This window comes from Chanodichthys erythropterus, chromosome 11 (assembly GCF_024489055.1).
Source record: "Chanodichthys erythropterus isolate Z2021 chromosome 11, ASM2448905v1, whole genome shotgun sequence".
Lineage (NCBI taxonomy): Eukaryota > Metazoa > Chordata > Actinopteri > Cypriniformes > Xenocyprididae > Chanodichthys > Chanodichthys erythropterus.
In genome coordinates this window covers 52,686,895-52,707,888 of record NC_090231.1, presented here as the reverse complement: position 1 = coordinate 52,707,888, position 20,994 = coordinate 52,686,895, and the positions used below count along the sequence as shown (strand labels likewise).

Below are 20,994 nucleotides of genomic sequence, written 5' to 3'. Positions count from 1 at the left end.
CTTATTACTCTCTCTTTTAGCGTGTTTTTACTATTACAGCTCTCAAGGTTAACTAATTGTGAAAAGTGTTGCATTAGATTTAGATCTATGGCATTATATTTAGATCGTGGCATGAAAGGATGCAGAGATGAACACTGTGTAACCGATCACAGACATGTTGTATCTTGTCATTGCAACTCAATTTCTGCACACTAACGAATGTTTTCATCTTCACTAACAGTGCAAACGCAATATAGCTAAAATATTTGTTGAATAAAATGGGAGTTTTGTGCGTCAAGCACTGATAAACTCGTGCTGTTTGATTGACAGCTTCAGCGTGCACTGCTCCAACGATTGCAAGGGGTCTTTGATCACTTTCTTTATATAATTTAATCACCGTTAAATAACAGATTATTTTCATCCTACTAAGAGAAACAACGCAAGTTGACGTTTAGTCACGGGTTTGATTTACTGACAAAGAACATCTGACCGTACAGGAATCATTAATATCAGATCAGGCATTAGAATTAATACTGTTACTCACATGTTGTTGCATTACTGTCAAGTCCAGGCGCTGCACAATATTTTGTAATCCTCAACGCTATGTTTATTGCTTGGTAGCTCGATCTGGTTTAGCACCACATATGTTACTTATGCGCAAATCGGTGGGCGGGGCTAAACAGGCAGGGATGAAGTAGGCGTTGATCTTCTTCTGCAGAGGCGGTGCTTGCTGCCCTTTGACGTCATAGATCCCCACTTTGTAAATCCTGTCGTTTGCTGGGTCTGGTGTCAATTAAAGCTTTTATTGGACTAACAAGGACATTTTCAGCTCTAAAATTTACAGGATATTTTTAAAGTATGATGACCTCTTATATGTCAAAAGCTCAAGGAAAATTTGATTTCTCAGTTCATCACCCCTTTAAAAAATAAATAAATACGACCGCACGTTGTGTCAATCATGTTTGCACACTGACTCTGAAACTTTCGTCCGTCATAAAAAAAATTTCAATTCCAGTTTCAATTGTCTGCATTTTTCACATCCGTAGCAAGCATTTTAAGGTATTTTGACAATTCAGAGCCACTGTACAAAGGAACGCTAAAATCCAGAATGACGTCTGACGAGCTGATCCACTTTGTCTCGCAACACAAAGCACTGTATGACAAACAAAGTGCAGAATACATATATATATATATATATATTGGTGGTTTCCTTTTTAAAAAAAGCATTTAATGCAAAGCATTAAACTTAGATTGTTCGGGATAATCCCGCAGCTCCTTGAAAAGGAGGTGGAACTCTACGCAATCTCAGGATTGGATGGACCCAATATTTCCTCTTTCTTTTTCTCTTTTTAAGAAGATCATCCTCACTGCTTGAAGACTCCATTTTGTATTGTTTTGTGAATATTTTCGAAATGAATTAATTGATATGCATCAGACTCAGTGCAAGGTTTCTGTGGTTGACAAATTTTTAGGATGATTAATCCGAAAAATAGCATACAAAAATTTTGGACTTAGTGTACAAAGACCTTTAGTGTTGCCTTAAAAACGCACAATTCCGATTCTGAAAGTTGTGAACAGCTCCAAGTAAAAGGTCACGTGCTGTCATCTCATAATTACGGTTATTAAGACATGGTGTGAACACAATACAAGTCATGTCAGGAACATCGTATTTACCAGTTGATGTTCATGAAAGCCTCCACAATGGCATAATTACAAAGAGGAAACTCTGAACTTTCAAACCCTCACTGTGTCCAAAATTGCGTATTGAGTAGGTCCTGCATTTGAATTTGAACTTACTTTGTGACCATTCAAAAAGTATGCACTATATAGTATGAATGAAATTTGGACGTACTACATCCGCCATGTTGTTACTGTCACGTGACCTACCAGCGTCAGCTGCGTCACTTCACTGCCATTCACAAATCTTCTCCTGTGGCCTCATGGGATAGTAAAGTGTCCATCGAATGCACACTTCAGAATCTTGCCGGAAGTAGGTCATCTGGTGACTTTTCGTCTACTGTTCTTCAAATACTTTGCATTCGGACATACTACTCTGTTGGCGTACTGTTTTCCGCAAACTATAGCGCCATTATGCGCCAGAGAAACAAGCGCTCAGCCATCTTTAGAATTTGTCTTTGAACTTCCGTTTTTGCGGTAACTGTATATTTCTATGGCATCACTGTCGAAGAGTAATTAGCTGGTGAAGTGGATTTACTTATTGTAGAGTTAATGAAAGTGCATTGTAATGTTTGAAGCAGATGTCATAACAAATGTCAGTAGACTGGGACGATTTTAAAATGAGCGGCTCATTCATAAATCCATAAGATCTTACCTTCATGCTGTGGAAATACAAACCAGAACGAGTGCAGTGCTGAAAATGGGCGGGGCTACACAAGATTTATATGGTAGGGAAGTATTTGATTTCGGATGCAGCGCCTGAGTTTGGGGCGTGTCAGTGAGAAAACATGGCGCATGTAATATGGATGCAGTCTGTATTGATGGTAAAAGAAAAAAATATTTTCATTTACAATAAAACTAGATAAATTGCGAGAGAATAAAATAGCGATTCAATTTACATCAAGTGGGTTTTTGGTTTTAAGATTCTATGACAAAATACATCAGTTAGGGGCCGTTCACACAGAATGCATTTTTCTATTCCAATGCGCTACTTTCCCATTGTTTTTCTATGTAAACACGCACTTGACGGACGTGCATGACCGTTACACTCGCGTCTCTCGTCTTTTGCAGCACCTCTCACATGAGCGCCTCGTTTTTAAGACGCCGTGTCAAGTTAAAATAATTTCAACTTTTACACGCAGCGCCGCTCATCAATGTCAGTTCCAAAACAGTGGACCAATCAGAAGAACTCGGAGGCGGGGCAAGCGTTGCGAGCTTCTGTTTACAGTAGCAAGTTGGCATGACAACTGTTTTATTTGACGGCAACATGGAGGAGGAGGCGCTCATCATTATCTTATTTTCGTTTTTTCCATGTCAAAACTTGTATCTGTCAATTCTGCCGTTTGCCTATTTCTATTATTTCCATTATTGTCGTTATTGCCTCACGTCTCAAAAGCGCGTCTCGAGACCCTCGCGTTCTACGCTGCGCTTTTTTTAAAACCACTCCTGAGCGCCGCGTCTCGCGTTTTTAGACGCAAAGACGCGTTCTGTGTGAACGGCCCCTAATACGCCCTTGTTATTTTATAAAAGCTTTCTTGTCTTCAAAATGGCGGTTGCTAACAAGTGTCTAAATGGGACAACAGAGATTGTTTGGGACATTAAACGTCGTCATGCTAGTCTAACTCAAACTTTCAGGGAAAATGTTTTTCAAATAAAGACTGACGGAGTTGTCGTTAAAGTCATGTGACCATAATGTAGTTCATTTATAGCCTACATTTAGCTATTTACTTCTTGCCGATTGCATTTAGGCTTCAAAATTCATAGAAGCCGTGTTCATTTATGAAGACCAGTGTGATACTGGTGGTTTCTGGTCATTTATGGGAACCAGTGTGATACTAACTTCCGGGTTGGCCTGCAAATATTCGTCATCCCTGCACCACTCGCATTAAGTAAACCAGACATACTTACAGCAGCCAATCGACAGCAATGATAAGGGTGACATCACTGGCTGGAAGGCCAACTGCTGTAAGGACTATCACCATGGTTACCAGTCCAGCATTCGGAACTCCTGCTGCACCAATGCTGGCGACTGTTGCTGTGATACTATGAAATGAACATGTCACAAAAGTATTATTTGGGGTTTTGTCCTTCCCAAAGCCACTTAACTCTATTATATCAGACCAACTGGCTTATATCCCACCTACCTAATGGTAACAATCTGGCCAGCATCCAGATCGTAGTTGTTCAGCTGAGCTATGAATATAGAAGCAACAGCTTCATACAGTGCTGTGCCATCCATATTGATAGTTGCACCAACTGGAAGGACAAAGCGAGTGATCCTCTTGTCAATCCGGTTGTTCTCTTCAGCACATCGGAACGTGACCGGCAGAGTGGCTGAGCTGATGTAGTAAAGACTCTTGTTATTATAAAAAGATGAATACTTGGCAGAATAGCAGTTTTCCGTGATTATTGTGGGTTTAAAAAACATAAAAAGTCTAAAACTGGAGAGGCAGATCTTCAGAAGCAGGACTTACTATAAACAGCTCAAAAATAATGATCAAAACACAACATTAAAGGTTTCTTCTCAGATTTTTTTTAAAAGAATTATTCCTGGTATTGAAGGAATTTATGCCTTTTGCTTGTGCAGTGGCCATTAAATAAATAAATATTTTTCATTTCTTATTAATAAAAAATAGCCATAAATATGCTTTTTTAATAAGAATTATTCATAGCATTGAAGGAATTTATACCTTTTGGTATAAATAGGATCAGCATCTTATCATGCCATAAATGTTTACATGACATTCACATGTTAAGAGTTTAGTACTTATTATGGAAATAATATACTTTAAAAGAATATACAAGTGCCAACTGAATGTAGTTTTTTTTTGACAGTTAACTGCATGTTAATTGCAATTAAATGAAAATGTATTATAGTTAAAATTTATATTAAATGCAATTAGCTGAACTTTAGACTCATTTTTGACCCACTTAAGTAGGATTTGATTACATCTTTATACATTAATTTCATAATTTTGTCTTTGAAATATGGTTACTATGTCATGTATTTAAATAATATTTGTAATTACACATTTGTAATGATGAAGTTGTAATTTAGTACAATTAAAGTAAAACTTTTAATGTGTACTTAAAAGTGTACTTGTGTTATGAAACAGTCACGAAAAAGCACTCGTACTACATTTAAGTGGTCTTTTATTTCATTAATATTATATTGAATGAATGAATGAGGTATTTCAGGTAATATTATATTATCCCCAATTACAGTCTTTATGAGTGTGTCAGTCAGCAGCGAAGACTTTTATATTGAACACAGAACAAGACGCAAAAATGCTTTGATTAGCGCTGTTAGTCACGGGAAAACCCCTTAACTGTTAAAAGGACAAGATAATACATCGGACATTTAAACAGATTTTTTTATTAAGAACATAGGACTGACCTGAAGGAAAATGCTAAATCTGAATGCAGGTAATAAACTCGCTCACTCGATCTCTTTCTCATAATACTCTTCTACATAATAAAGTAAACATCAATGAACAATATCAATTGATATTGTGGTTGCTAAGGGTGTTGTGTAGTGATACACAGAACCGTTGGCTGAAGCGGTCATAGTGTTTAATCACTATGCTGTCCTTGATTCTGATTAGTCAATAGCTGTGTTTTATTCACAATAAAACACAGCTATTGACTAATCAGAATCAAGGACAGGAACTAACTGTTTTATATCAGTAAATTATGCATAATTACAAATAACTAACCCTAAACCTAACACTAACCTTATCTCTTTAGTACATGTAGTTAATTAGTATTACTCAATCAGTACTTATTTGAGTAAGTACAATGTAACAATTATGCAGGGGATTGTATGGGATTGTAGTTCTTTCCCTCACTAAAGCCATCATCATCCAAGATGTTCATGTCTTTCTTTCTTAAAGAAATTAAGGTTTTTGATGAAAACATTCCAGAATTATTCTCCTTATAGTGGACTTCAATGGGCTCCAGACGGTTGAAGGTCAAAATGACAGTTTCAGTGCAGCTTCAAAGGGCTTTAAACGATACCAGACGAGGAATCAAGGGTCTTTTTTTCGATTTTCGAAAAAACTTTTTATGCTTTATAAACACAAATGATTGCCTTGAACGTACTTCCGCTTTCAACATTCTTCAAAACGCTTAAGCTGAATGTCCTACGCCTTCCCTATTCTACTTACGGAAAAAAAAACGAAACTGGCGCCGCGTTCGCTCCGTAAGTAGAACAGGTAAGTTTGTTTCTTTTCGACTGACGAAAGAAAGACATGAACATCTTGGATGACATGGGGGTGAGTAAATTATCAAGAAAAGTTTATTTAAAAGAGGACTAATCCTTAAAGTACACAGTCTTGTACCTTTTGTATTTTTGTCCGATTATCAAAAACATTTTTGCTTCCAATCAAAGTTTGTAATGTTATGATTCACCTCCTGGCTGGTTGGCTTGGTTCACGGTTTATAATGCTTTAACAAAGACTTTTTAAAAAAAAATCCCTATGGGAGAACATATTGGAAAAAATACTACCGGAACCAACGCCGCTGAAAAAGTGGGCGGCCATTGTTGCACTCTGTTGCGTTGCTTCACTGACATTTATAATACCCTTTCTGTGGCCTCATGGGATAGTAAAGTGTCCAACGAATGCGTACTTCAGAATATCGCCGGAAGTAGTAGGTCATCTGGGGACTTTTTTTGAATACTATGTATTTGGACATACTACTCTGTTGGCATACTGTTTTTCACATACTATATAGTAGGGAAGTATTTGAATTCTGTTCAGATTTTGAAAGTCCTGTAGTGTATTCCAGCCTCTAGTCAACATACCCAGAAAATACAGATGCTAGAATATTCGTTGTCTCACCTTGAGGAAATCATGAGAGCTGTTACCAAGGCCTGTGCCATTCCCAGAGTGAAGGTGAATGGATTCTTCCTCACAAACGCAAAGTATATCAGGGGGAGGAATATGATGGCATGGATGGCTAGTCTGTGGAAGGAAAACAAATTTGAAAACATTAAACATCACAATCCATTGTACATCATCCTAAGCATCAGAATAAAAGAATAAATCATTTAGATCTTTTGAGAAAGATACCATTAAAAAGCTTTTTGGTGTTATTTAAAAGCATCCAGTATATTTTTTACCAAGGTCACTTGGATTAATATCTTACAATTTTTGACTCAGCAATGTGCAACCTAAACCTATCCGTTCGGTCCATTCCACGCGAGTGCAGATGGCATTTGTTTAACTGCAGCTATAGAATCTCCTGACTGATGTTCAGTTGCCTATATCACTCAAATAAGTGGAAATTTGGAGTTTATGAAATGTATTAGCACATCTGCAGCTTGAGCAGTTTTGAATGTCCTTGGCTCTTATCTGTGAGTGAACAGAGCTGATATGAAGCTGTATGGGAACAGTAAACGGCCAGTCTAACAGCAGCCGTAAATCAGCAAGGGAACATTAAAGAAGCTTCTTCACCCGCTGAGCACCGTCACCATGTACAGGCCCATCTTCCTGAAGATTTCCCAGTCATCCACCTCAATGATCTTAGCAGCAATCAGGAACAAGATGCCAATGGGCATGTAACTGCAGAAGAAAATTCATGCATCATTATATTCATAAACAATATAACACAAACTAATCTTTTAATTTATAGACTGATATATCTTCCTACAATATTTTTCAAGTGAATATATTATAATTTCCTAGCATAAGTCCCACTCATTTGCAGGGTCCGCTTCATGGGAATTATCCGCACCCACACTGGATTTATGCCGGATGCCCTTCCTGTCTTTGGACTGTGTGGGGGAAATCCACGCTGACAACATGCAAACGCCACACAGAAAGGACTCCTGACTCAGCCTGAGCTTGAACCTGCTGTGAGGCGACAGTTCTCTCGACAGCACATGGGTATTCTGAGTGGTTGTTAGGGAGTGGCTATGTGGTATCTAGGGAGTACTAGGTAGCTGCTATGTGGTTTTCAGGGTATTTTAGGTGGTTGCTATGTAGTTTCTAGGGTATTCTTGGTGGATTCTAGGGAGTTGCTATGTTGTTTCTATGATATTCTGGGTGCTTGATATGTGGTTTCTAGGTTAATATGGGTGGTTGCTAGGGAGTTGCTATTTGGTTTCTAGGCTGTGCTAGGTGGTTACTAGAGAGTTTCTATGTGGTTTCCATGGTGTTCTGGGGAGTTGATGTGTGGTTTTAGGGGTATTCTAGGTGGTTTCTAGGGAATTGCTATGTGGTTTGTAGGGTGTTCTGGGTGGTTGCTTGGGAGTTGCTATGTGGTTTCTAGGGTGTTCTGGGTGGTTGCTAGGGAGTTGCTATGTGGATTCTAGGGTGTTCTGGGTAGTTGCTATGTGGTTTCTAGGGTGTTCTGGGTAGTTGCTATGTGGTTTCTAGGTGTTCTAGGTGGTTGCTATGTAGTTTCTAGGGTATTCTTGGTGGATTCTAGGGAGTTGCTATGTTGTTTCTATGATATTCTGGGTGCTTGATATGTGGTTTCTAGGTTAATATGGGTGGTTGCTAGGGAGTTGCTATTTGGTTTCTAGGCTGTGCTAGGTGGTTACTAGAGAGTTTCTATGTGGTTTCCATGGTGTTCTGGGGAGTTGATGTGTGGTTTTAGGGGTATTCTAGGTGGTTTCTAGGGAATTGCTATGTGGTTTGTAGGGTGTTCTGGGTGGTTGCTTGGGAGTTGCTATGTGGTTTCTAGGGTGTTCTGGGTGGTTGCTAGGGAGTTGCTATGTGGATTCTAGGGTGTTCTGGGTAGTTGCTATGTGGTTTCTAGGTGTTCTAGGTGGTTGCTTGGGACTTGCTAAGTGGTTTCTAGGGTGTTCTGGGTAGTTGCTAGGGAGTTGCTATGTGGTTTCTAGGTGTTCTGGGTGATTGCTATGTGGTTTCTAGGGTGTTCTGGGTGGTTGCTAGGGAGTTGCTATGTGGTTTCTAGGTGTTCTGGGTGATTGCTATGTGGTTTCTAGGGTGTTCTGGGTGGTTGCTAGGGAGTTGCTATGTGGATTCTAGGGTGTTCTGGGTAGTTGCTAGGGAGTTGCTATGTGGTTTCTAGGTGTTCTGGGTGATTGCTATGTGGTTTCTAGGGTGTTCTGGGTGGTTGCTTGGGACTTGTTATGTGGTTTCTAGGGTGTTCTGGGTAGTTGCTAGGGAGTTGCTATGTGGTTTCTAGGTGTTCTGGGTGATTGCTATGTGGTTTCTAGGGTGTTCTGGGTGGTTGCTTGGGACTTGTTATGTGGTTTCTAAGGTGTTCTGGGTGGTTGCTTGGGAGTTGCTATGTGCTTACTAGGGAGTTTCTATGTGGTTTCTAGGGTGTCCTGGGTGGTTGCTTGGGAGATGCTATGTGGTTTCTAGGGTGTTCTGGGTGGTTGCTTGGGACTTGCTATGTGGTTTCTAGAGTGTTCTGCGTGGTTGCTATGTGGTTTCTAGGGTGTTCTGGGTGGTTGCTTGGGAGTTGCTTTGTGGTTTCTAGGGTGTTCTGCGTGGTTGCTAGGGAGTTGCTATGTGGTTTCTAGGTGTTCTGGGTGATTGCTTGGGACATGCTATGTGGTTTCTAGGGTGTTCTGCGTGGTTGCTATGTGGTTTCTAAGGTGTTCTGGGTGGTTGCTTGGGAGTTGCTTTGTGGTTTCTAGGGTGTTCTGGGTAGTTGCTAGGGAGTTGCTATGTGGTTTCTAGGTGTTCTGGGTGATTGCTATGTGGTTTCTAGGGTGTTCTGGGTGGTTGCTTGGGGCTTGTTATGTGGTTTCTATGGTGTCCTGGGTGGTTGCTTGGGAGTTGCTATGTGGTTTCTAGGGTGTTCTGGGTGGTTGCTTGGGAGTTCCTATGTGGTTTCTAGGGTGTTCTGGGTGGTTGCTTGGGACTTCCTATGTGGTTTCTAGGGTGTTCTACATTCTAGGGTGTTCTAGGGAGTTGCTATGTGGTTACTAGGGAGTTTCTATGTGGTTTCTATGGTGTTCTGTGTGGTTGCTTGGGAGTTGCTTTGTGGTTTCTAGGGTGTTCTGGGGAGTTGATATGAGGTTTTAGGGTATTTTGGGTGGTTTCTAGGGAGTTGCTATGTGGTTACTAGGGAGTTTTTATGTGGTTTCTAGGGTGTTCTAGGTGATTATTAAGGAGTTGCTTTATGGTTTCTATGCTGTTCTGGGTGATTGCTATGTGGTTTCTAGGATGTTCTGGGTGGTTGCTTGGGAGTTGTTAAGTGGTTTCTAGGGTGTTCTGGATGGTTGCTTGGGAGTTGCTATATGATTTCTAGGGTGTTCTGGGTGATTGCTATGTGGTTTCTAGGGTGTTCTGGGTGGTTGTTTAGGAGTTGCTATGTGGTTTCTAGGGTGTTCTGGGTGGTTGCTTGAGAGTTGATGTGTGGTTTCTAAGGGTGTTCTAGGTGGTTGCCATGTGGTTTCTATGGTGTTCTGGGCAGTTGCTTTGTGGATTCTAGGGTGACATGGGTGGTTACTAAGGAGTTGCTATGTGGTTTCTAGGGTGTTCTGGGTGGTTGCTTGGGAGTTGCTATGTGGTTTCTAGGGTGTTCTGGTTGGTGACGTGTCTGGTTGGTGACGTGTCTGACCCAAGTCAACTGAGTATGAGCAATAATAACAGAGATTCTTGCCACTACAGACAAGCTTTTAACGTGTCAGAACTCACCACATAATAATCTGAACAATTCGCATGGTGGCCTCATTCAGAGCATCAAAAAACTCGAGCAGGATGCGTCCCCTTTCTCCCATCTTGCCGATGACAAGGCCGAAAGTCACACAGAATACGATGAGACCAAGAACATTAATCCCATCTGAATATGAGCCAACGATCTTGTAGTCTTTGGTCAAATTCTACAGCATAAAGAATGCAAAAATAAATAAATATACATTTCTTCATTCTTCTCTCTTTACCATACATTCTTTAAAATCGTTGTCTCACCTGTGCAACTGTTGAAATAATGGTGGTGAAGGGTGGAAATGTAGTTGTATTAGTTGTGCTTATGTTGGTTTTCGATGGTTCAATCTCTTTGCGCTGTGTCTTGTACTAAAACACAGATGAAGTTTATTTCAACAAAGTATTATATTTGGATTGTTTTAAGCAATTTATTAAAAAATATTATGTTTACCTGCTGAAAACAGGCTTGCACCAGATTTTCAGGAAACATATTCCTTGAAGAAATGAGAAAAACAAATCACTTAAGTGCTTAATACAGATTTATATAATATAATATAATAATATTTAGAAACATAAGCCATACTTAAAATGGTCTACATGTCATTGCATGAATTTATTATTTATATATACATTTTTAAGTATTCCTTAAGTGTCAGAAATATTTTGTGGGCACTGTATATCTTCTGTCTTACAACATAGGCAGACCAAGTGGTGCGATTTTTACCTAACAAGGTCCAGCAAGGTGTCAACAGTGGTCACATTTGGTGTGCTCCCTGCTCTCTCGATATTGTCAGCACTCTGAGAGACCCCAGGTTTGATAGTCGTCACAAGAACGATTCCTTTTGAGCACAACATCTTTGTTAAACAACCACAATATATGTCTTTAAAGTTTACTGATTTGATGTTTATGTGACTCACCAAGAATGACAGCAATAATGGTAGTGGAGAGGTAATAAACCACTGCACGAAGACCAATCCTGCCTGACACCTCAGAGTCCAGTGCTGCCACTCCTTCAGGAATCAAGGCCATAGGTTAACACTATTTAATGACACACCTGACCCATTTAACACTACCAACAATGCAAGCTACATTGCAATTGGGTTAAAATTTTTTAGAAATGCCCTATGGAGTTTTCAACATAATCAGCAGCATAAATCCAGAGGTGTAAAGAGTACCTGAAAACCATACTTAAAGGGATAGTTCACCCTAAAATGAAAATTCTGTCATTTACTCACCCTTAAACATTGATCAGTGAACCTAAACGGATGCTCAACTGAACCTACGTAACACACGAGAATGATCCTCAATGGTTCTCAAACATCAAGCAAACATGAGCAACCTTGAGCTTCCGTTTACCACAACTGGTGTGTGAGCTGATGAATGTTTATATGTGAATAAAAGTCTAAATTCAATCTTTTCATCATATAAAGCGATCGTGTTTCTTTCGAAAATTTTGACTAAACAGCTTAATTCATATGGATTAGTTTTACAATCTCTTTATGAACTTTTGGAAGCATCAAAGTGTCAGTTGTGGAGCTGTATGCGGAGGGTGACATTTTTGAGTGAAATACCCGTCTAGATAAAATTAAAGATACTTACAATGAAAATAACCCCATTACAAGTCACCAATTCCAATACCACTTGAGTAAAAGTCTGAGAGTATCTGATTTTAACAGTGCTTAAGTATTTTACTTGCACTGAATGTAGGCTCAAATATGCAGTAGTCCTCAACATCTAAGAGACATGCCAGTGAAAAACAGGAAACAGTTGATTTGTGAGGGGAGCAATCACATGTTTATTTTCTAAAATCAAAATAAAACCTCAGTATTACAATAAATCAAGGTTGACGGCACAGCCTCTTAAACGTCTACAAACACACTCAGTTAAGCTCACGTGCTCAAAAAGGGCATAAGTAAACCAAAATCCTTGAAAATGTCTCTTTGATATAACGGATGAAATACTGTTAAGTAAAATGAAATAGTCAAAGTATACTTTCAGTGGATGTGCTGGTTTCGGCCTCATCGCCGGCTGCAGTCATGTCCTCATCTCATATATGAACTAACTGCGATTCAGCAACTACCTGCTAATGCACTCACATTTGTGTAAAGTAGCCTTATTAACAAGTTTGGGTGAGTAGGAGCAAAGGGTAATGAGCACATCTGACTGTGACGCATGTATATATTTCCATTATTATGTAATCAAAAAGAAATCATCTTCAGTGATAACTGTATGTAACTTTAATGCTTTTACAGCAAGAAATGATAAGGATATTGTCCAAAACCCAAACGGATATTGTCCATTTATCAGTGTGTTTCCAAACTTTTGCAGGGCACTGTATACACTAAATATTTCAGGAATAAAATATTTTGAAATACAGTTTCCCAAACTGGGGTTTGCGAATTCCTAGTGGTTCCAGAGGGAATTTGATGAAAAACTAGTTACTACATAAATCATAAAAATGTAAAATCAAAATGAATACATCATTTTAAAATGAAAAGAAGTAATATGTGCATATTATGTGGCCATTACCAATGTCAAAGAACCATTAACATATGAATGTATTGTTAAATTACTGAAATAATAACTTCAGGTGGTACGTTAAGTAAATATTTTAGATCAAGCGTGTTTGGCTCAAAAAAATGTTTGGGAGTCACAAAGAAGCATGACTAACGTTCCACATATTTGGCTTTTATATTTGATGACTATCTTCAAATGAAAATGCGGCAGGATACAGTAAGTTATAATAAAATGTTATGGGTTCAAATGTTTATATGATCCTTGTGTGATTTGCAGGAAACCTGATTTTCATTGTACAGCTATTTTCCTTATCATTCCACACCCATGCACATGGTGGGTGACAGCTCTATGGTAAAAAGAAAAAATAAAATGCATAAAAATAATAAAATATTTAAAAGAAAATATTGGTAACATGAGGGCAACAGTTACCACCTCTGAATTTTCACTGCCAGTCTTAAATAGAGATACTGTGATGGGCTGAAGAGGGAGTGAGACCTGTTATCATGCTGGAGACAATGAGGGGCAGGATGACCAGCTTTAGCATTCTCATCAGGATTTCTCCAGGGAAGCCAAAGTACTGCTTCTCCAGCTGGGACAGAGAGGTATAGTCCCGCACCAGCACTCCAAGCCCGATCCCTGCAACGGATAGAGTGATAGAGAGAGCATGTCAAACTGACTGTAAATGTGAAGCTCTTAGTTGTGCTTAATCTACATAAAGCCAGCATCAAGCCAGACTGAATGTGCAGCGCTAAATATTCCAGGAATATCTCAACCTCACAAAGATACTCCTGGAAGAAAAGGTTTTATATAGAACATTAAAGGGTTCTGTCAGGTTAGGCGTCCCCATCATGAGATCATTCCCATCATTTTATGGATTTAGTTTTAGTTAATTTATTTTGTTTTTAATTAATTTTTCATTTTTTATGAATTAAGCAGCTTGTAAACATACTTTATAACTAGAAAAAAATGTATATAACCTGTTAAACGTGAAAAGTATCAGGCAATCACCTTTTTAAGCGTTCTTTAAAATTCAGTGAAGAACCCTAGATTCTGTACTGAACCCCATTGAAACTTTTCTTTTTTCTAAGAGTGTATAAATTCATACTGAATCTGAATTGTGGTGAATTACATATGGAAGCTTGTTTCCACCACAGAATTATAAAAAAATAATGGTAATTGCAACTTTTTAATCTCACAGTTCTGACATTGTCGGTGAACACAATCCACCGTGCCATTCGCCGTTGCCTTCTAAAACTCTATAGGTCAAAATAGAAGCCATATCTAAACATGATCCAGAAGCACAGGTGTTTTCTCTGGGCCAAGGCTCATTTAAAATGGACTGTGGCAAAGTGGAAAACTGTTCTGTGGTCAGACGAATCAAAATTTGAAGTTCTTTTTGGAAAACTTGGATGCCATGTCATCCGGACTAAAGAGGACAAGGACAACCCAAGTTGTTATCAGCGCTCAGTTCAGAAGCCTGCATCTCTGATGGTATGGGGTTGCATGAGTGCGTGTGGCATGGGCAGCTTACACATCTGGAAAGGCACCATCAATGCTGAAAGGTATATCCAAGTTCTAGAACAACATATGCTCCCATCCAGACGTCGTCTCTTTCAGGGAAGACCTTGCATTTTCCAACATGACAATGCCAGACCACATACTGCATCAATTACAATATCATGCCTGCGTAGGAGGAGGATCCAGGTACTGAAATGGCCAGCTTGCAGTCCAGATCATAAAGAGGAAGATGCGACAAAGAAGACCTAAGACAGTTGAGCAACTAGAAGCCTGTATTAGACAAGAATGGGACAACATTCCTATTCCTAAACTTGAGCAACTTGTCTCCTCAGTCCCCAGACGTTTGCAGACTGTTATAAAAAGAAGAGGGGATGCCACACAGTGGTAAACATGGCCTTGTTGATGCCATGACATTTAAAATCAACTTATTTTTCCCTTAAAATGATACATTTTCTCAGTTTAAACATTTGATATGTCATCTATGTTGTATTCTGAATAAAATACTGAGATTTGAAACTTCCACATCATTGCACTCTGTTTTTATTCACAATTTGTACAGTGTCCCAACTTTTTTGTACATTGTGGAGCAAAGAGGACACTGACAACACATCGACAGACAAGACAGAGCAGGTTACTTATGATATTAAACAAAGTCCCTGCTTTCAAATTGTGTAATTTGTTAAGAAATTTGTACGATAAAAAACGTTTTGTGGCTCTTTAATGTGTTGTGACAGATCACTGCAGCGCCTCAGCTCAAGCGGCTTGTGAACCGATCATCTCTTCTTACTAGTTAATTTATAGCATCGAATAAACATGAATGAACATGAGAAGGAATATTGTTTCAAAAGACGTAGATACACGCCATTTTTCAAGTTCAAATCCACGAGATTAATCTTCGAATTCCTGACTTTTTTTTTTTTTTGACAAAATGGTGGATTCGGCATTATGATTGGTTAGATCGCTTGTCAATCTAACCCTCGGTGAAGGGTCAATTGTGATATAAACTCACAAAACTTTTTTTTTCAGAATTGGACTTCTTTTTGCAATTCTGGCTTTTGTCTTGAAATTGCAAGTTTTAATCTTGCAATTCTGACATCTGACTTTCTCACTATTCTTACTTTTTTCTTGCAACTGTGAATTTTTATCTTGCAATTCTGACTTTTTTCCTCACAGTTCTTATTTTTTTAGGCCATTTTTCTAGCACAATTGTGAGTTTTTATCTGGCCATTCTGGCTTTTTTTTTTTTCTCAATTCTGACTTTTTTCCTACAGTTCTGACTTTTATATTTAATTGTGTGGTGGAAACAAGCTTCCATAATAACTAGTCTGAGTGTACTGTATCAAAATGATCACAAAAACAAAGTGTCATCCCTGATCTTTAGAGTGATTTCAAAGCAAGTGAGAGAGAATCCAAATCTCCAGGCTCAGTGACAAAGAACTGACATTTTGAGAGTATGCTAACAATGCTTTGTGATATTCAGGGCACAAATAAGTTCCCTGCATTTGTTGTCATCAGACGCATAACACAAGATGTGCTGAATTAGCTGTAGCTGTTAAACTGATAAAGATATATTTAGACAAATGTATCATTTTGAGTTTTCAATCATCTCATTTCCATCCTTGTATAATGATGGATTTGGATATAGTCAGATATGGCGTATGCCAAATATACTAAAAAGCTTTCTAATAAACATAATGAGGTCTGTATGGACTGCACTGCAGCTACAGAAAATGTATTTATATGTATATGTCTGTTTCCAATCTCTTTCTGTAATGTTAGCAAAATTCACTCTTTTGTTTAAACTACTTGCAGTATTAAATAAAAGGCTACTTAAGTGTATTAAAGACAGTACATTTTCATGGCTATATGTCTTAACAGACTTAAGTACACTTTTAAAAAGAGCACTTTGCAATAATGTCAAATTAAATGTTTTACTTTAAAGTATAAAGTATGACAATCCTTTGTCATACTTTAAAGAAGTACACTTATTTTGATGTGTTGCTGACTAACATACTGAAGCATGTGTAAAGTGCTTGATTATCATTTTAAGTGTAGTGTGTTATTCAATATTACAGTTAAAGTTGATATATTTTACATGTACTAAATTGCACTTCACCATTATAAATGTTCAATTATATATTTGTGACCCTGGACCACGAAACCAGTCATAAGTCGCATGGGTATATTTGTAGCAATAGCCGACAATACATTGTATTGTTCAAAATGATCGATTTTTCTTTCATGCCAATCATTAGGATACTAAGTAAAGATCATGGTCCATGGAGATATTTTGTAAATGTCCTACCATAAATATGTCAAATATTTATTTTTGTGAGTGGATATGAATTGCTAAGGACTTCATTTGGTCAACTTTAAAGGCGATTTTCTCAATATTTTAATTTTTTTGCACCCTCAGATTCCAGATATTCAAATAGTATCTTGGCCAAATATTGTCCAATCCTAACAAACCATACATCAATGGAAAGCTAATTTATGCAGCTTTCAGATGATCTATAAATCTCAATTTCAAATTCTGACCTTATGACTGGTTTTGCGGTCCAGGGTCACCCATTAACATGCCATGAAAGTATGGCTTGATATGATTAGCTTCACAACTATTTGTCTAGCTAAAATGCAATGCCATATCAGATAACTTCCAAATACATATCATGAAGAAGTCTTGAATGTTTAACAAGGCTACACCAAACCCAGGTAACCACAAAAGCCACCATGAATTACAATAATCTCTGTTGTACTGTAGTTTATCTTTATTACATTTAAGCATTATACTGATTATGGTGCTTATGACTGAGTAAATAAAGTGATTTGCTTGACCTGCCTTTTGTTTTATTGTAGGTGACTTGCGTGGCATCATAACAATCTGTGTTCAACCCAGTACACAAACATATAATATAAAACTAGATTAAATATTGTTAGCATAATTTTTTAACATATAACATATAAAATATAATTTACACATAAAAATATATTATAAAAGTAGTACCATCACTGGAATCAAGACTTTTTCCATTGTCTTGTCAGTACATATAGTGAATAATCTACGACTTCTGCTTAATAGCCTCACCGATCAGCCCAGAAATGCCTAATAGAGCAATAGTGAGATTTTATTGGACAGCCTATAAGTTCTGAGCATTTTACAAAGCATTAAACCATTAATGTTTTGATGACTAGCCAGTTGTGTGGATAGCAAATCACTACTCATATCTGATTACTTAAAATTGAAAATACCATGCTTTTATTTTCAAGAATTGTACACAGTTGCTATTATGAAATGGATGTCGTAAAGTGTCCAAACATTATTTTTTGTAGACTTTTGCACAATGTAGCCTAGGGAAGAGTTGTCATTCGGGGGGAGGCTGTCTCAGTAACGCTAAGGTCATGCATTTTCAAATGTCTAGTCAAAACTGAATTAAATTAGAATGATTTTTTGAACACTGTCATCAAAACTAAAAAAAATAAATAAAAAATGTATCAGCTATTAATGTAATAGCTGATAAGCAAACAAAGGAACATGATTAAACCACATAAATGTACATTAAAGGGTTAGTTCACCCAAAAATGAAAATTCACACACCTGTTCCACACCTGTAAGACCTTAGTTCATTTTCGAAACACAAATTAAGATATTTTTGATCAAATCCGATGGCTCAGTGAGGCCTCTGTTGCCAGCAAGACAATTAACATTTTCAGTGCCCAGAAAGACATATTTAAAACAGTTCATGTGACTACAGTGGTTCAACCTTAATGTTATGGAGTGACAAGAATACTTTTTGTGTGCCAAAGAATCAAAATAACAACTTTATTCAACAATATTTAGTGATGGGCGATTTCAAAACACTGCTTCATGAAGTTTCGAAGCTTTACGAATCTTTTGTTTCGAATCAGTGGTTCGGAGCGTGAAAGTCACATGATTTCAGTAAACGAGGCTTCAGTATGTCATAAGTGTTTCGAAATTTCAATGGTTCACGTGACTTTGATAGTTTGATACACGCTCTGAACCACTGATTCAAAACAAAAGATTCGTTAAGCTTCGAAGCTTCATGAAGCAGTGTTTTGAAATCGCCCATCACTAGATATTGTTGAATAAAGTCGTTATTTTGATTTTTTGGCACACAAAAAGTATTCTCGTCGCTTCATAACATTAAGGTTGAACCACTGTAGTCACTTGAACTGTTTTAAATACGTCTTTCTTGGCATTGAAAGAGTTAATTATCTTGCTGTCAATTCAGGCCTCACTGAGCCATCAGATTTGATCAAAAATATCTTAATTTGTGTTCAAAAGATGAACGAAGGTCTTACGGTTGTAGAACGACATGAGGGTGAGTAATTAATGACAGAATTTGCATTTTTGGGTGAACGAACCCTTTAAGACAAGGTTCAACTACTACAGTAAGTGATGAGGATATATTTTAACAGAAAGGTTGAACTGTGCTCTCAGCAAAGTTTTTTTATCTTGTAATTTATTAATTACACACATTTTGTATCACTGTTTGTTAGTTGTTTTGTCTTTCATAATAGTTACAATGTTCATGAAAAATCATAGCTTAAGCTAGTGTGCAGGTCTTGCCAGATTCAAGCTGATTTCCCAGCCTCTTCAAGCTGAAAAACCTCTCTAAACCTAAACTGGGAGACCAGCAAACCATCTTAGGCTGGTTTAAGCATGTTTTTCAGCATTTTGAATACAAATATAGTAAAATATGGCTTTTAAAAATAGGCATCCCAGCTAACAAAAACAATATGTTCTTAGAATGTTATGCTAATGTTCCCATTGAGTTATAAAACGTTATTTTTGAATGTTTAAAACGTCCAGTTTTTAAAAGAATTTCTTGGTAACGTGAACTTTCCATTTTATGATTTCACAAACATTCTAGGAACGTTCCAGAATGTTCAGACAACATTCAAGTGTAACAAGTACAACATAACAAACAGATGAATGTCCAAAATTGTTTCATTAACGATGTATAAGTAATTTTTTGTGCTAATGTTCTGAGAACATTAGTAAAGACCACATAACTTTGAAAAAACGTTCTGTTAACATTACTTGAAGAACGTTTGTTCAACCTTGCCAGAACGTTAGTTCTAAAAACGTTCCCTGTCAGCTGGTATGTTGTCAAAAATGATCAATGTAGGCCTGTATGTTCAGCAAACTGTCTTTTATCCAGTTAGCTATTGGAGAATGTATAAAAATGGACTATACAACAGCAAAGTAACTGGAGTAAAGTGTGACAACTAGCCCCGACCTCCCCTAATTCATAATACTGGTCAGTGCTTGTGTGGCGTGAAGCACAGAGAGATTTTACTGTGTCATACTGGAAGTCTGGTCACGTTTCTCTGTGGCAGTAGTAAAATATCTGCACACACAGACACAGACGCACACACACAGATCAATGCCGTCATTCATCACATTCACCCATCAACACACACCTGCAGATACGTGCATCTAAATGCAACAAATAAACACTTTAATTGCTCTTATTGTCAAATCAGCTACTGATATCACAACGGCGGTGTAGACTCATCATGTAATACCACAGTAAGCGGACTATAATAAAGAAATAGAGATGTACATACATAATTAAAGGAATGAGGTGTGATAGAGCACAATGAAGCGAGATATGAGATGCAGAGAAATGTGACCACGCTCAAGCAACATGAACGCGCTCATCTCACCCAGTATCACCGAGGTGATGGTTGCGATTAGAATCCAGTTCCTCTTCAGCAAGCCCTTCACATCTCTGCCTCTCCGCTCTTTCTTCCCCAGCATATCCATAATGGACAGGCGCACGGGCTGATATGGAAACGCGAATGAATATGGCGAGGCTCGCGCTCTTCCTTTCCCTCGCCTCAGACAGACAGAGGACCGTTGGCGAATAATATGAGGCGGCAGCAGCAGGTTTGCCGTGAAGCTGCTGTTGGGAGGGGTGATGTGATCTGCTGCTGCTTTTCTCTGTCTGTGCCTCTTGATAACCTTTGATCAGCCGTTTATTGTAGCTTGACCTCTGATTTGTTTGATAAAAACGCCAATAGACATACTTGTTACGGGATGAGAACTGCGTCATGAAGAAGCTGTCAACTTAAAAGGCGTCTTTCTTGTGACGATGATGAGCTAGGTTTCTCATGCATGAGGTTATTGATGCACAAATCATTCAAAAATCTTCTTTGTTTAACTATGGGAAGGGCTGGGCTCATGTTAACTTGTGTCTCATGCTCACGGGCTGATATATAGTTAGATTACATTGTACGACACACTTGAGTGGAATCTTCTCATCAAAACTCATGCTGCTCCCCCAAATATTACACGACACAATAGTCATAAATCATCCAGTCTTTCGATGAAGATGTTTATTCAGTGTTTTTAATGGATTTCATAATGGATTTACATACATTTAAAGTTTTAAAATGATCATAAAACAGAGTCTTGTGCTATGAAATTGATCTCTCTTTTGAATATACATATATAGATTGTTACACTGAATGACATTTTAGTGGGTGTCTTCTGTAAATCATGGTAAAAATGTGTATTTAATTTTTGCTCAGAAAAAAAAAAAAAAAAAAATTAATTCTGATGTCTTTCTTTCTTCAGTCGAAAAGAAATTAACGTTTTTGATGAAAACATTGCAGGATTTTTCTCCATATAGCTAGTGGACT

General features: G+C 37.9%; 1 protein-coding gene across 2 annotated transcripts in view; it reads right to left on the bottom strand.

Moving 5' to 3' along the window:
- slc1a1 (solute carrier family 1 member 1) overlaps positions 1-20,321 on the bottom strand; it is a 22,444-nt gene extending 2,123 nt beyond the window's left edge. Inside the window, exons 1-11 of one of the 2 annotated variants that reach the window (XM_067400022.1) lie at positions 20,017-20,321; positions 13,303-13,443; positions 11,208-11,300; positions 11,014-11,128; positions 10,741-10,783; positions 10,554-10,658; positions 10,281-10,465; positions 7,113-7,220; positions 6,498-6,620; positions 3,801-3,995; positions 3,565-3,699 (exon numbers count right to left, since the gene is read on the bottom strand). In XM_067400022.1, the coding sequence (XP_067256123.1) occupies positions 3,565-3,699; positions 3,801-3,995; positions 6,498-6,620; positions 7,113-7,220; positions 10,281-10,465; positions 10,554-10,658; positions 10,741-10,783; positions 11,014-11,128; positions 11,208-11,300; positions 13,303-13,443; positions 20,017-20,116 (1,343 nt within the window). In that variant the 5' untranslated portion in view covers positions 20,117-20,321. Of the gene's footprint in view, positions 1-3,564; positions 3,700-3,800; positions 3,996-6,497; positions 6,621-7,112; positions 7,221-10,280; positions 10,466-10,553; positions 10,659-10,740; positions 10,784-11,013; positions 11,129-11,207; positions 11,301-12,282; positions 13,119-13,302; positions 13,444-20,016 lie in introns of those variants that run through there. The other variant, XM_067400023.1, reaches the window with a different exon arrangement.
- Between the last annotated feature and the right edge of the window lie 673 nt (positions 20,322-20,994).